This window comes from Blennius ocellaris, assembly GCF_963422515.1.
Source record: "Blennius ocellaris genome assembly, chromosome: 6".
Taxonomy (NCBI): domain Eukaryota; kingdom Metazoa; phylum Chordata; class Actinopteri; order Blenniiformes; family Blenniidae; genus Blennius; species Blennius ocellaris.
Genome location: NC_137655.1, coordinates 24,596,775 through 24,614,003, shown reverse-complemented (window position 1 = coordinate 24,614,003; position 17,229 = coordinate 24,596,775). Strand labels below are relative to the sequence as shown.

At 45.4% G+C, this 17,229-nt stretch overlaps 1 protein-coding gene across 2 annotated transcripts in view; it reads right to left on the bottom strand.

Annotated features, from left to right (window-relative positions):
- Positions 1-6,455: 6,455 nt before the first annotated feature.
- Positions 6,456-17,229, bottom strand: part of nck2a (NCK adaptor protein 2a) — a 49,679-nt gene continuing 38,905 nt past the window's right edge. For both annotated transcript variants that reach the window (XM_080498393.1, XM_080498394.1), the window contains exons 3-4: positions 10,958-11,685; positions 6,456-9,429 (exon numbers count right to left, since the gene is read on the bottom strand). In XM_080498393.1, the coding sequence (XP_080354519.1) occupies positions 9,235-9,429; positions 10,958-11,685 (923 nt within the window). In that variant the 3' untranslated portion in view covers positions 6,456-9,234. The remainder of the gene's footprint in view (positions 9,430-10,957; positions 11,686-17,229) is intronic.

Below are 17,229 nucleotides of genomic sequence, written 5' to 3'. Positions count from 1 at the left end.
TTCTACAGTCTCCATATTCTACCGTCTCCAAATTCTACAGTCTCCTTATTCTACAGTCTCCGTATTCTACAGTCTCCGTATTCTACAGTCTCCTTATTCTACAGTCTCCGTATTCTACAGTCTCCAAATTCTACAGTCTCCGTATTCTACAGTCTCCTTATTCTACAGTCTTCATTTTCTACAGTCTCCTTATTCTACAGTCTCCATATTCTACAGTCTCCAAATTCTACAGTCTCCGTATTCTACAGTCTCCATATTCTACAGTCTCCAAATTCTACAGTCTCCGTATTCTACAGTCTCCATATTCTACAGTCTCCATATTCTACCGTCTCCAAATTCTACAGTCTCCATATTCTACAGTCTCCATATTCTACCGTCTCCAAATTCTACAGTCTCCTTATTCTACAGTCTCCGTATTCTACAGTCTCCATATTCTACAGTCTCCTTATTCTACAGTCTCCATATTCTACAGTCTCCATATTCTACAGTCTCCTTATTCTACAGTCTCCGTATTCTACAGTCTCCAAATTCTACAGTCTCCATATTCTACAGTCTCCGTATTCTACAGTCTCCAAATTCTACAGTCTCCATATTCTACAGTCTCCGTATTCTACAGTCTTCGTATTCTACAGTCTCCATATTCTACAGTCTCCAAATTCTACAGTCTCCGTATTCTACAGTCTCCGTATTCTACAGTCTTCGTATTCTACAGTCTCCATATTCTACAGTCTCCAAATTCTACAGTCTCCAAATTCTACAGTCTCCGTTTCCCCCCTGTGGATTGTCCAGCTGAACAAAACGGGCAACTTTGGACTTTTCATTCACACACATACTGGTTTGCTCTGCGGGACTTTTCCTTTCAAGCTCTGCGTTTTTGGCAACTTGTCCTATTTCCTGCAGTTCAGATTGTTTGGTTTTGGCAGGATGGAGGTTATCTCATTACCCAGTAAGTTTCACACATGTGAGATTAGTACATCATCACATCATGGTTAGTTTTCCATTTTACATGTAATCCCAACCTGCAATCTCAGTTTTAATATTGTCAGATGCTGAATAATGATCAATTTGTGCAGCATTAAAATGTCAGTTTGGGGTTTTACAGTTTGATTGACTCAAAATGCTGCATTAGTTTGTTGAAATTGAACATTCTGGTGGAAAGTTGTTTTTTCTATTTCGATTTAGAATGAGCTGCAATTCAGTGTGTCAAAAGTGTCTCTGTGGATTCGGTGTGAGTTCAGACACTGGCAGGGTTTTTCATGGAGAAATCTCAGCTGTTCTAGCTTCAGTTTCTATTTTATTGGTGCTGTAAGATGAAGCGTTAAAGTGAGAAAATGCCTTGTCTAGTGACCTAGATGACATAGAAGCTGCAGTCTGGCCTCATTGATCGCATTCACTGTTGCATAACTACAGTTATGTGCTGCAATTTCAATAAATGAGAGAGTCAGAGAAGGATATCCTTCATTTCCCTTAATTGTCCTACTTTAAAGCAAAATCAATCATTAACACCCTGCAATCCCCTGTTAAGTAATCCTTGAGCGTGTGTCTTCATTTGAACTGAAATTAAATTAGATCTAATTAACAACAACATTTAATCCCATTATTATTTCCTATAACGCAACTGACGTGTTCAGGAGACGAATGTATTTATTTTAATGAACCGCGTTCAGCCACTTCAATGCTGCCATCGTGTGGACAAAGGGAAGTACTACAGTTCACGTTCCACCAGCTTTTCCCCTCAGAGGAGTTCCTGGAGGTTCTACCTAATTGAGGTTAAGGTTCTACCACATTGAGGGTTAGGGTTCTACCACATTGAGGTTAAGGTTCTACAACATTGAGGTTAAGGTTCTACCAGCCTAGGTTAGGGTTCTACCACATTGAGGGTTAGGGTTCTACTTACATTGAGGGTTAGGGTTCTACTTACATTGAGGGTTAGGGTTCTACTTACATTGAGGTTAAGGTTCTTCCACATTGAGGGTTATGGTTCTCCCACATTGAGGGTTAGGGTTCTACTTACATTGAGGGTAAGGTTCTTCCACATTGAGGGTTAGGGTTCTACCACATTGAGGGTTAGGGTTCTACTTACATTGAGGGTTAAGGTTCTTCCACATTGAGGTTAAGGTTCTACCACATTCAGCAGGTGAACCTCCTGGAATGTTCTTGTGGGACAAACATCAGACATGGATGAGAACACAGTCCACGGTGTAGTCCCTTCTGGACAGTCGGACTAAAGAGGTTCTTGATACATGTTTCTGACAGACAACATCTAAAATGGTGTATTTTAATCCAGCAAGGTTCATTTACAGTATTTCCTTTGCTCTGTCGTTTCACGTTACATTGGCAGCTTAGAGTTTTCATAGTTAAACAGTGCAAAGCAGGACACTGGCTGTTGGTGTGTCTTCATGTCTTCATGGCTCGTGTCTTTATGTCTTCATGTCTCGTGTCTTCATGGCTCGTGTCTTTATGTCTTCATGTCTCGTGTCTTCATGGCTCGTGTCTTCATGTCTCGTGTCTTCATGTCTCGTGTCTTCATGGCTCGTGTCTTTATGTCTTCATGTCTCGTGTCTTCATGTCTGCATGTCTGGTGTCTTCATGGCTCGTGTCTTTGTCTTCATGTCTCGTGTCTTTATGTCTGCATGTCTCGTGTCTTTATGTCTTCATGTCTCGTGTCTTCATGTCTCGTATCTTCATGTCTTCATGTCTCGTGTCTTCATGTCTTTGTATCTTCATGTCTCGTGTCTTCGTATCTTCATGTCTTCATGTCTCGTGTCTTTATGTCTGCATGTCTCGTGTCTTTATGTCTTCATGTCTCGTGTCTTCATGTCTCGTATCTTCATGTCTTCATGTCTCGTGTCTTCATGTCTTTGTATCTTCATGTCTCGTGTCTTCGTATCTTCATGTCTTCATGTCTCGTGTCTTCATGTCTCGTGTCTTCATGTCTTCATGTCTCGTGTCTTCATGTCTTTGTATCTTCATGTCTCGTATCTTCGTGTCTTCATGTCTCGTGTCTTCATGTCTTCGTATCTTCATGTCTTCGTATCTTCATGTCTCGTGTCTTTATGTCTTCATGTCTCGTGTCTTTATGTCTTCATGTCTCGTGTCTTTGTCTTCATGGCTCGTGTCTTTATGTCTTCATGTCTCGTGTCTTCATGTCTGCATGTCTCGTGTCTTCATGTCTCGTGTCTTCATGTCTTGTGTCTTTATGTCTTCATATCTCGTGTCTTCATGTCTCGTGTCTCTATGTCTTCATGTCTCTTATCTCCATGTCTTCATGTCTTCGTGTCTTCATTTCTCGTGTCTTCATGTCTTCGTGTCTTCATGTCTCGTATCTTCATGTCTTCATGTCTCGTGTCTTCATGTCTTCGTATGTTCATGTCTTCATGTCTCGTGTCTTCATGTCTCGTATCTTCATGTCTTCATGTCTCGTATCTTCATGTCTTCATGTCTCGTGTCTTCATGTCTCGTATCTTCATGTCTTCATGTCTCGTGTCTTCATGTCTCGTATCTTCATGTCTTCATGTCTCGTGTCTTTCACACGCGTCGGCAGAGTGAGTGTGTTTGAATTTGGACACAGCAGGTTTGTAAGTGTGAAACAAACACGTCATCACATTTGTAAAGTGAAGGATTCCATCTGTGCCTTCACCTCCACAGGGCCCCGGTCATCCTTCTTCACAGGACTCTGTGACAGCAGATCACCAAGAGCCCGGACTCAGGCGTTCTACCGTCACAGCTCTAGGGAGCAGAGAACAGCACTGTTCTTCGGACCCACTTCAAAGCCAGAGGACACTTGTTCTTTGAAGCTGCTGCTCCTAGACTGTGGAACGACCTTCCTAAGAAGCAGCTGGAAACATCTGTTCAGACAAGCTTTTAGTCCACATGGCTGTGATGGGTTCTATCTTTATTCCGTCCGTACTATTTTATTGTGACCCTACTATTTTACCGTGTCCGTTCTATTCTATTATGTCCGTGCTTTTAAAAAAATTATTTTTATGCCTCTGTGAAGCACCTTGTGATTTTTATCTGTGAAAGGTGCTACATAAATAAAGTTTCTTCTTCTTCTTCTTCTTCTTCTGATCGTTCGAGATTCCAGTCAAGATTTGTGTTTGAAACATTTCTACCGATGAGAAAACGTGAGAAATGAACAATATCTGACAACAAAGTCACTTCTAGAGTGTGAAAACATTGATTTGGTCAACGTTCTGCAGAACCAGGCTAGAGGAGGAGACGTTCTGCAGAATCAGGCTGAGAGGAGGAGACGTTCTGCAGAACCAGGCTGAGAGGAGGAGACGTTCTGCAGAACCAGGCTAGAGGAGGAGACGTTCTGCAGAACCAGGCTGAGAGGAGGAGACGTTCTGCAGAACCAGGCTGAGAGGAGGAGACGTTCTGCAGAACCAGGCTGAGAGGAGGAGACGTTCTGCAGAACCAGGCTAGAGGAGGAGACGTTCTGCAGAATCAGGCTAGAGGAGGAGACGTTCTGCAGAACCAGGCTGACAGGAGACGTTCTGCAGAACCAGGCTAGAGGAGGAGACGTTCTGCAGAACCAGGCTGAGAGGAGGAGACGTTCTGCAGAACCAGGCTAGAGGAGGAGACGTTCTGCAGAATCAGGCTAGAGGAGGAGACGTTCTGCAGAACTAAAAAAACTACTTAGATAAACTAAAACTACACTGGTAGATAAACTAGAGCTATACTCGGTAGATAAACTAGAGCTACACTCGGTAGATAAACTTAACTACACTGGTAGATAAACTAGAGCTACACTCGGTAGATAAACTTAACTACACTGGTAGATAAACTAGAGCTACACTCGGTAGATAAACTTAACTACACTGGTAGATAAACTAGAGCTACACTCGGTAGATCAACAAGAGCTACAATCGGTAGATAACTAGAGCTACACTGGTAGATCAAAAGAGCTACACTCGGTAGATAAACTAGAACTACACTGGTAGATAAACTAGAGCTACACTCGGTAGATAAACTAGAGCTACACTGGTAGATCAAAAGAGCTACACTCGGTAGATCAACTAGAGCTACACTCGGTAGATAAACTAGAACTACACTGGTAGGCAAACTAGAGCTACACTCGGTAGATCAACTAGAGCTACACTCGGTAGATAAACTAAAACTACACTGGAGATAAACTAGAGCTACACTCGGTAGATAAACTAGAGCTACACTGGTAGATCAACAAGAGCTACACTCGGTAGATCAACTAGAGTACACTCGGTAGATAAACTAGAACTACACTGGTAGATACACTAGAGCTATACTCGGTAGGTCAGCTAGAGCTACACTCGGTAGATAAACTAGAGATATCTCGGTAGAGCGCAGACTTTCACCAACGCCACATATGTTTGTGGAACCGAGTTAGCATGATAGCCTTAGATGATGATTAATCATTCCTGAACATTTCATGCAATTCGGTAGATTCGATTTTTTCCAAAAGTTGGTCAAATACACACACACACACACACTGATTGGTGGCTGAGGGCTGCAGGAGGTCCTGAAGCCTCAGATCGTCTCACTGCATCGTTTCGCCCTTTAATGAAAAAGCACTAATGTGAAAAGACAGCAACTGTTAGTCTGCAGTGTTAACAAAGCAGCCATGTCTCAGCGTGGTCAGACCAGATGAAGACTTACATTCTATATTTTGCTGCTTTAATAAAACATCACAGGCCAGATGGAGGTTCCAGAGTGAGGAGCTCCTCAGGAAGAACAGGACTTCCAGACTCACCAAATTATTTGTGACTCAGTAGAGCAACAACAACAACAAACAAGCCATCCTGCAGGACTCCACACATGGAGGAAGTATTTCAGCTGCTGGCCTCAGGCAGGCGGTGCCATGTGCCAGGGCAAGGGCGTCCAGATTTAGAGACCCCCCCCCCCCGGAGCCGTCGCTGCAGCAACTGTCAGTGAGGAGCACAGCTGCTGGAGTTCAGAAGATATCGACTTTAGATCCGTCATTAACCACATCATTATGTTTATTTACTCCAGTATTGGCTTCATAAATAAACATGGTTTAGACTGGATTTAATTAGTGACCAGTTTCTACATAGGAGCTGACGGATTACACGTTTTTGAAATGATTCTCCTCTGTTGGATTTACAAAATAAACTTAAACCTCATCAGATTATAAAGAACTTTCAGGTGGAAAAAAAAATCCCTTAAGGAAAGTAAGAAGATGTACGAATGAAAGAAATGCAAAACTGCAGCTTTTAAAAAAAAACCAAACAAACAAACCATGAAAGTCATTACAATTCCACCGAAACGCTGGTCTCCCGGAGGAGGAGCAGCGTTCTCCATCGTCCCCGGAGGAGGAGCAGCGTTCTCCATCGTCCCCGGGTGATTTTAGGTTGAAGTGCGTCCGACACTCCCCTCCTGCCGGAAACATCCAGTCACATTTCAGAACAGGTGGTTTAGTATTCTTCAAAAATTTTATTGAACAAAAGTATCTCAATTCTCATCACGTTGTCGGTGATACAGTACCATCGCTGGATCTTAATGATTCATATATGCACCTCTTCTCATTCTGAATATATACATACAGTGGAGACAAGAATTAAATAGCAATGCTCAATAACATTCAGATATATGGTATAAAAGCTGACGACCCCATGATCAACACTTCCGTTGGTAAACAAAGTCAAAGGAAAACAAACAGGGTCGTGTTTGGTAGGACGAGTCATCATCGTCTGGATGGGGATGTTTTTGGTTCCTTGACAGTGACTGAGGGCAAACGTACGGTGCGTTCATGCAAACTGGGAACTTTCAAGTTACCAGATGGGGGGAAAAGTCCCACTTCCAAGTTTGTAGAGTTCAAACGACGAGAAACATTTTCATCAGTGCGATGAGCGACGCGGCTGAAACGGCGTGCGACGTCAACGTCTTCTATTCACGTTTGGAATTATTGTACCGCAGGCTTTTGTTTGTTTGTTTGTTTTGGGGAGCTGGAAAACCAGAGGCGAGATGAAGCCGGGTGGTTCAGATGCACCGTTACCAAACCTCTGAAACCTCCTGCTTTCCCACTGGGAAGTTCCCAGTTCGACAGCGTTCAGGCACATTATTCTGGAAAGTCAAAGCTTGTGCACTTTCCCGCCACTCGTTAAAGTACCATTAAAACTGGGATTGGCCAAAGCGCCGTCCTGCTTCTTTACTGTTCCTCTCTTGTGGGGTTTTTTCTTGCAAACCGCATAAAACTCCAGCTTTTCCTTTTCTTCAACAAATAATTCATTTCAGGCCGACGACAAAATGCTTCTTATTTCTATGTCGCTGCGTTACTGCAATGAGCGTCAACGCAGCTCACAATGCCTCTTGGCTTGGTGTTTAGTTTTCTCTCTCATAATTTCCCAAAACTAAAACTTAAATTCTTTTTTTAATTTAAAAACTCTATGAACGGCCAAGCTTGACAGAAAGCGGCGACTCACAAAGCTGTTCAGGACAGGAAGGGGTTAACAAATTGGTTTAACAACTCACATGTTAAGCAGGAATAACTACTGACTTATAAAGTGTTTAGTTCCTAATGGAGTCTCCATTCACCATTAATTGTGTTACTCTGTCCTCTGAAATCACAATGAAATAATCATGAACATGATACATAAGGAGACGAACATGTCGTTCGTCACAAGAGTTTATTACCAGTCTGATTCTTGTTCGTCACAAGAGTTTATTACCAGTCTGATTCTTGTTCGTCACAAGAGTTTATTACCAGTCTGATTCTTGTTCGTCACAAGAGTTTATTACCAGTATGATTCTTGTTCGTCACAAGAGTTTATTACCAGTCTGATTCTTGTTCGTCACAAGAGTTTATTACCAGTCTGATTCTTGTTCGTCACAAGAGTTTATTACCAGTCTGATTCTTGTTCGTCACAAGAGTTTATTACCAGTCTGATTCTTGTTCGTCACAAGAGTTTATTACCAGTATGATTCTTGTTCGTCACAAGAGTTTATTACCAGTATGATTCTTGTTCGTCACAAGAGTTTATTACCAGTCTGATTCTTGTTCGTCACAAGAGTTTATTACCAGTATGATTCTTCAGTCAGTATCGTCGTGGAGCGACAGACACACTGACAACAGAACAGCAGCTCCTTCCAGGTGACACCATACTGCAGAGTGATGGAGGAGGAGGTGCAGAGTGACGGAGGAGGAGGTGCAGAGTGATGGAGGAGGAGGTGCAGAGCGACGGAGGAGGAGGTGCAGAGTGACGGAGGAGGAGGTGCAGAGCGATGGAGGAAGAGGTGCAGAGCAGACCTGGAGTCAGCAGTATGGTACCAGGGGCACAGTCGGTTCCAGACACACATTCACACTACAGACCACCAGGTCTGTTGCAGTGACCTCCACACTGCTGGTGGCACATGTCACAGACCCTCCTAGACTGGAACACAGGAAGTGGAGAAGTGAGGGGCTGAACAGGGAGGAACGGTGAAAACCAGAAGAAAAAGGCAAGAGAGTGATTCTGGTCACTTTGTGAAGTCACTGAATGGAAGGAGGAGAAAAAAGAAGCAAACGTTCAAACCTCGAGAGGAATTTAAATTATCTTTAAAAAAAAAAAGAAGAAAAGAAACAGAAATCAGCTCAGGACGAAGTGTTTCTTCTGAAAACAAAACATACATGGACGGGCAGGACGGACGGGCAGGACGGACAGGAAGGATGGGAAGGACGGATTGGAAGGACGGGCAGGACGGACGGGCAGGACGGACGGGCAGGACGGATGGGAAGGACGGGCAGGACGGACGGGCAGGACGACACCAGTTGGGTTCGCTGAGGTCTGAGGTCCAACCGCTGAACGTCTCCGTGTGGCCGCGATGTATGACATCACCACAAGGCCTCACTGCCCCCCCAGGACGCTTGTTCTGCCTGTGTGTGTGTGTGTGTGTGTGTGTGTGTGTGTGTGTGTGTGTGTGTGTGTGTGTGTGTGTGTGTGTGTGTGTGTGTGTGTGTGTGTGTGTGTGTGTGTGTGTGAGAGATTGGGAGCGAAGGCTTGAGTCGGGGCAGTCGGAGTGAGGAGCATCAGCATTAGTAATGTGAGTATGAGAGTTGATGAGATCCAGTGTGGGCAAGAGGACCAGGGTCACAGCAGAGCTCGGACCAGGACTCGGACCAGGGTCACAGCAGAGCTCGGACCAGGACCAGGATCACAGCAGGGCTGGGACCAGGACCAGGACCAGGATCCCAGCAGGGCTGGGACCAGGACCAGGACCAGGGTCCCAGCAGGGCTGGGACCAGGACCAGGACCAGGGTCACAGCAGGGCTCGGACCAGGTACAGCTTGTCTCCCTGCTGGCCGGTGAAGATGGGGGCCTTCTTGTAGTGCTCCAGCAGCTCCTCCATGGAGGAGAACCTGCGCTGGCCGATGCAGTAAACTCCGTCTGACAGCTGCACCTTGAAGTGCTTGTTCTTCCCCGCCGCCTTCAGAGACACCGAGAAGTCGCTGGGCTGCAGGGACACACCGGGAGACACCGGGAGACACCGGGAGACACCGTGAGACACACCGGGAGACACCGGGAGACAGTCATTTCTACCTCGTTCACCAGCAGGGGGCAGCATTGCCTCAGTTTTCAAAGCCCCAGCAGGAATCACGGTGGTCTACAGAGAGTGGGGGGGGCGGCCCAACTCTTATTTTTACTCTCTGATAAACCTCAAACCACTTTTTCTTCCTCCAAGCTTCTTTTTTCTTTCTTTCTATCAACTCTGCAGAATCTTGTGCCAAAACATTTAAAAGTTCATCTCCTGAAAGAGAAACAATGGTGGTGACCTAAAATACATTTAAAGCAGCAGGTATTAACCAACTCTTATTTAATCTGCAGCTTACAAACATCTGAACCTAGAAGTGAGCAGAAGCAATATCTTTTCACTCGTGACGACATTTGTAGACTTTTTAACTCAGAACGTCTTAATAAATTAAAATAGAAATGGACTGAGTTGAGCCTCGTTTACATATTTTGGGATATTTCTTGTTGCTTTATTTGGTCACATTCATCATTTGGATGGTCTTCTGAAGGTTTGACACAGGTCATTCAAACAAACTGAAAAATACTTGTTTACATATAATCACATACAAACGCACAGTAGTTAACATTTTAATCAGAGATGTACAGGTTTTTCCATTTACTCTATTTAACTGATTCTATTTCAGTATATATTCCCATTCTTCATGATTTTTATGTATTTTCTTCCATCTATATTTTATAGATTTTCTTCCTGTGGCTCTTTAATATTTGCATATGGTAAATCATTTCTTTGTTCTAACAAAAACAATTCATTAATAAAAACATCTTGTCATCTGGAGCCACATTTGTAAAGACTAAGCATTTGTGGGATGAGCAACATAACTGCCATTTCCCTCCCAATCTTCATCGACCGGGTTCGATTTGATTTCAGATTGAAGTACTTTTAATTTGTTTTGTTTTTTTACACTAAACTCTCAGTGAAGATCCTCATTTGTTTTTTTGTTTTGCCTTATTATCACTTTGTTTGATCACAGAGTTTGATCGATTAATAGAACGCCATCTATCAATATGAAGCTTTATATAATATATAGTATAGAGTCTGAGTTAATAAACCTGGAGCTCCTTTGTTGAAACCAAGTCAGTAAATATTGTCAACCTTTCCTAGGGACATGACTTTTGTTTCACATTTAGATGTACACATGGGTCTATTTGGTCCTGACTGCAGCTGCAACGTTTCACAGGCTGAAATGAAACATTGGAAGTATTTGATTTCAATCCTAAATTATAACTTAGAATGGTTGAATAAAGGTTTTTGATTGAAGGCTTTAGCTGGAAGTGGATTTCTCAGGTGACGTCTGACATCACAAGGAAAAGCTTCCCGCCATGTGCATCGGCTGCTCACCACAAGGGGTCGCTGTTCCTGGAGGCTCCTCCCACTTTGTCATGAGCGAGATGATAAATAGATGTATGATAAACCCGTCTTTCAGTTTTCTCCCTCGGCCGCCATGACTCACCGAGGACTCGCTGTCTCGTATGAGGAAGTCGCCCTCCTCGCCCCGCTGGTTGAGGATGGCCTCGGCCTGGTGCCTGGTGATGTTGCCGTAGTACCAGTCCCTCCCGGCGAACCTCCCCGAGCGCGCCGGCGCCACCGGGCGGTGCTGTGGCGAGGCGGGCAGGCCGGGTGGCTCGTCCAGCACCGTCACATAGTTTTTAGGTACCAGGCCCACCATGCCGCGCGAGTTCTGACACCTCCACCACTCCGGATCGTTCTCCGGCTTCTCCACCACCTCCATCACCTCCCCCTTCTCGAAGTTCAGCTCCTCCTCGGTGACGGAGCTGAAGGGGTAGAGTGTCTGCACCAGGTGGAGGACTGCGGCGCGCCCGTTGGCCAGCAGAGTTCCCTGCGAGGAGTCCCCCTCCCCTCGGTCGTCGGCCCCCCCGACCTCCTCGTGGACGTAGTTGGATGGGAACCAGCCGACGCGTCCGGCCTGGCTGCCCCGCCACCAGCCGTCGCTGCACTTCTCCATCACGGCCACGCGGGACCCCTTCACCAGGGTCAGCTCGTCCTCCCTCTCCGCCGTGTAGGCGAACTTGACCACGGCGGGGATGTTGAGGTCGTAGATTCTCTCTGCGGCCCCGCCCACCCCCCCGCCCCCGCTGCCATTGGACGGGTACTCCGTGTCCGAACTGGGCGTTGGCGAGGCGTCGCGGGCGCTCGTCTTCCGCTTCGTTTTTCCCAAACCTGTGGGCATGAGCAGAAACCAACGTGTGACTGGATGGAACAGCAGACTGAAGCGTTTTGAGGTAAACAACAACAACAACAACAGTCGGTGCCCACTAACGGGACGTGAGCTGGGATCAGGCCGTACAGAGACAGGTAGTTTGATGAGTCGTTGCAACAGTGACCCTTATTTGCAGATCACTTTCAGTCCAGTAGAAGATTCATTTCAACCTGCTGCTGAGCAGAACAGCTGGAACAGCTGCAGCAGGTGAAGTGGTGAGCGCTCTGCTGCTGAGCAGAACAGCTGGAACAGCTGCAGCAGGTGAAGTGGTGAGCGCCCTCACATCGGCCGGACGCTGGAGAGAGCTGGCATGTTCTCTCTGGGACCTTCACTTTCCTCCCTCAGCCTCAAAACCTCCAGACTAATTAGGAACTTCTGTGATGGACTGGAGGAATAAAAGGCTTTTGTGAGATGCCTGATTAATAATATGACCAATTTCTGAGATTTATCTGTGCCATCGCAGACAATTACAGGACTTTAAGATTAAATCTGACAAAATACTTATTTAATCATCATAAACTCAGAATATGGAAGATGTCAGTGGTTTTGAACTTTACTAAAAGTCCGTGTGAGTCGTCGTGTTGGCAGGACTCTGGTCATCCATTTTAGTAAAGTTATTGGAAGATAAAAAATCACACCACATGATGGCTTTGTGGAAACAGAAAGGTGGGATCTGCCGGTTTGTTCACACAACAGTTGTCGGACGCCACGGGAGAAACAAGTTCTGACGAGAAGGAAAGTCATCAGGACACGGAGCACACCGAGCGAACAAGCAAAATGAAAGTGTGTGGATAAATACAATCCCCTGCAAATCTGTGCACTTCGAGAAAATGTCTTCATTTGCACCGCAAATTATACACAATTAAAACATTGACCTAAAAGCCATTAAAAGCTGAGCGGAGAGGAAAATGCAGCCAAATGATGACAGCAGCTTTCAGAAACTGGGCCTCCCTAATCTAGAAACACTGACTATTCCAGCTCCAGACGTTGAAAGGAGAAACTCGGCTGCTAATGAAAGCTGCTATGAGAGGCGGTGATGACGGGAAGCGGATCGGAGGAAGCGGGGAATGGTCCGGCTCCTCGGGGAAGGGAGGCAGTTCAGGTCAGCAGGAAACTAATTGAGGCTGCAAGTTGTACTCCCGGGCCACGGAAGCATCAGAAGCACAAAAACTACTTGAGAAATTGATGATACAGGATAAGTCAGGAGAAAGCTGGGCGTTGAAGGACAGATGATCCTCCTGATAATACAATTAACACAGAGGTACTCCTCTACTAGCACTCCTCTGCTCATGCACCGATCCGCTGCTTGGTATTCCGTCGACACGTCGTACACACATCCTTACAAATCAAAAGGCCGAAAATAGACGGTGCAGACGGGGAATGAAAAGTGGAGCAGCACCGTGGCTCCACAGCGACGAGCACATCCAGGATCAAAGAGCGCTCCTGTCGACCTGCCTCCGACTCCCCCATTCACGTTCTCTCAAAGACGGCCTTTAAAACCTGTTAGCACACTTCAGTGAAACATTCACTTCCTAAAGTCTCGCAGGTAAAACAGAGACGTTAAAATAATCATGGTACACTGCGGCTGCCGACATTTAAGCCGAGCTGCTGAGGACTGAAGAGCTCCTGACAGCCACCGCCGAGCGCAACATTTACATTGTGCTGAGAACTGCCGGGTTCACACAGAGTAGCATGGAACTTGCTGGCAGAGACATGAGGAAGGAGGACGAGGGTCCCTGGCAGCCAGAAGAAGCAGCACATCAGAGACCTCCGCTGAAAAACACAAACCAGGAGGACGAGGCAGGAAGAAGCAGCACATCCTGGACTTCTGATGGGATGTTGTGCTTCTGCTGCTGGACCCATCTGGGTGGGACTCCTGGACCCACTACACTGCTCCCCCAGGACTACAAGGTGGACCGCACACACAGACACACACACACTAACACACACACACTAACACGCACGCACACGCACGCACGCACGCACGCACGCACACACACACACACACACACACACACACACACACACACACACACACACACACACACACACACACACACACACACACACACACACACACACACACACACACACACACACACACACCTTTCCTCTGCACTCATTTGCACTTCAAGGCTCCGGCCGGCCGGCTGGAGGAGCAGCAGCTCCACCCTCCACCCTCCACCCTCCACCCTCTCCTCCCACACATTCACTCACAACCTCTTCATCTACCGAGAAGAGACTCAATTTCCAAGCCCGGAGGACTCGGACTCAAGAGGGGAGGCGAGTTGATGAAGGCTCGGTGTGCACGTTGCAGCTTATTGCTTCAGTCTGAAGCTCACGGTGGAAGCCAGAGGCAAAATTACTGTATTAAAATGAGTGCAAACAATATGGCACCACACACACACACACACACACACAGTGAAGTGTGTGTACTCATCAAAAACCCCTCTAATCAAGTGTTACAAAGGTATGAGCAGGTTTGATGAACCAACCTGCAGCAGTTATTGTCTCCCTGCTGCAGTCAGGACACGATGAGCTCCCAACAGCTTCAACTCCATTCCTCCATTCAATTCTACAAACGTGTTTCTTTATAATAATGAAGACTTTTATCTTTAAACCTCTGTTTTGATACGTGTTATTTTTCACTCAAATTAAACATCATAGTGAGAGAAATCCTCAAAACGAAGGCTGCACTATATATAAATGCATTGTTGTTGCAATAAACATAGCAGCAGATTTGGAGAATGGCATGGAGCAAGACTCCACTGGAGAAAGAGAATTATTATTTGGAAGAACAAACACATTGACATTGTTTACGTCAGTGTTTGTATTTACCATGAATGGTATCATTATCATTATCATTATCACAGCTGCAGTAGTTCCAGGACTCGTTATGACGCCGTGAGCAACAGGAGGAGACAGAACACAGGTGACCTGCTCCTCGACCCATCGCCTGTTTTGAGTTTCTATAGTTGTATAAAACAACCAACAGCACCAACTGGTGGCCTGGTGTGATAACTACAACATGTCCAGGGTTCCTGTTGTCCCCATGGGAACGGACCGTGTTTTCAAAATGCTGCTATAATTTAAACGTTGGCAAAACTTTTCTGAAAAAGACAACGATGCGTTTTCACTTGAAATATTGTAAATAGACACTTTTGTCGTTGCAGCTTCAGTTGTAAAGAAAAGCATAGTTAAGAGTTTTGGTGTGTCAGTCTCACACCTGAGCGACGTTACAGAACAGAGTCCATCCTGCCTCTGGGTTATCTAGAACAGCGTTGTTCACACACTGCTCCGCGGCACACTGGTGTTCCACCAGATCTCGTCAGGTGAGCCGTGAGAAATTATCACATTTCACATTCTTTCTAAAAAAACATTTGCTCTCACAGCCGCTGTCAGAGCAGTGTGAGTCGAGATTCTTTTCTGCCAGCTGATCACTAGAGGCTTTTATTTTGACATCACCACACGCAACCAGAACTTCAAACCAGGACGAGACTCCACACAACACATTTCTCCCTCCTGGTTGATCACCAACATCCAACAAACCAAACTAGAGGAAATGATGAACGATCTGAACCGAGGAACAACAACACAACACAAGCACAAACCAACACACAACAACCCCGACAATAACCCTCCATAACCTCCGGCAACACCTAGCCTGAACTCCCATCATGCCCTGCAGTGACCAACTCCGTGATGCTACAATACTCTTCACCACTAGAGGGCAGCACAGAACTTTGCCGGTGAAATGTAAAGTGACAGACGTCAGTGTGGTTCATCTCCACCTCCTGCTACCATCTTGTATCAAAGTACTGTGTCAGTGACAGTGATGGAGAAGTTTTTGAAAACCAGGATCTCAGCTCTTCATCCATCAGGTCCAGGTTTCACACTGAGGGAGTCACTATTCAAAAAAGTCCTTGGTTTCTGGATTTACTGGATTCCTGTTGATAAAACTTTGATGAGAAAGACTTTATATTGTTAATAGAGGCTACAGAGTTTAACATTTTAACATTTCCAGGTGGAGGTGGTGTGACTCCAGATTTTTCCAAAGACAAACATGTGTCTTGGCTCAAAACGGTAGAAAAACACTGATCTCGTGGATGTAGTTTGACTTATTTTAGCTGATTTTTTGGAATGTGTCTTGGTGGTAAAAGTACTATTTCCTGAGATAATCATATCTTTGATAAGGTTCCTGTGTTTTTGTTGTTGTTGTTTTCAATGGAGAAAATGGTCTAAGTCGTATCGAAAAGTACTTTATTAAATAGGGATAAAACGTTTCATTGTTACAAAATAAAAGCCCAAATATAGAAGCAAAAGAAAAAAACTTGAGTTTCATGATCTGAGTTGTCATTTGAGCTGTAGTGAGCGCGGCAGCATGTCGGTGCATCACATGCTCATGGCGCCGGACAGAAGAACATCTGGGACCAGCGAGCCTCACGGCTGCTCCTGAAGCCTGGTGTTTTTGGTTTACACCTAAAAGAAGCATGCCACATTAAGTCTCTGTTTGTTATGTCCCCATGGCTGTGCAGAGACGTATCGGGGGATTACTTCACACTGAAGTAAAGTGGATTTAATCGCCTTGCTTTGTTTTCTGTTTTGGTCTGTTCTGTCAAAAATGTCCGTCTGTTTAATACCGCTTTCCTGCAGCTTTATGAGGTTTTAAATCACATCCTGAACGACGACTGAAACGACCCCCGACCTCAGAGAACACATCACCACTATGGCTGGGTGTCCCTCACTTCACTTTCTCACCGACACAAACACTCATGTTGTCGGCGTCCAGCCGGCAGAGAGACGAGGACCAGTCCACCTTCTGTCTCCACATTGACCAGGTGAGTGAATGTTGACCAAACTATGGTGTCAAAGCAACTTTACAATACACACTCAACGGTTGCATTAACAACAGGGAGAACACAGACGTTCTCGTGGGCAGGCGGCCAAGTTGGATCGTTATTACAGCGACTGTCAGTCCCAGGTGAATATGGACTGGGAGTCTTGATGCTCTGGAGGAGACGTTGTTCTTATTGTCCATGTGCCGAGCATGTGCAGAAGAAGTATTTACTGAGGGTGTGATCAGTAGCGGCATTTCAGAGACGTTGCGATTCTCCAGTTTAAACAGCGATGCAGCGTTTTGATCAGATCAATGTCGTCATGGAAACCGATACCCGGAACGCAACGAAAGTTTTCCGTCTTTACTTGAAAACATCCTGTAAACAAGGCAAATGTTGGAAGTTCAGTATAAAAGCAGTGAACGGTGTAATGATATCACAACTGAGGCAGGAGACGTAAATGCAGACGGTCTCTTGTGAACCTTAATGTGAAACTTGTCAAATGATAATGCCGTACAGACTCCAACCCCTTTCATAAATCGGCTTAAGGGGTCAGTTGGACTGCGACAATGACATAAGTCTCAACACAAACTTGCGATAGTTCTTTTAAGTCGTACACTCAAGAAACATTAGCTCTAATACCTGCCATGCTGCGCACACATTTCCAGA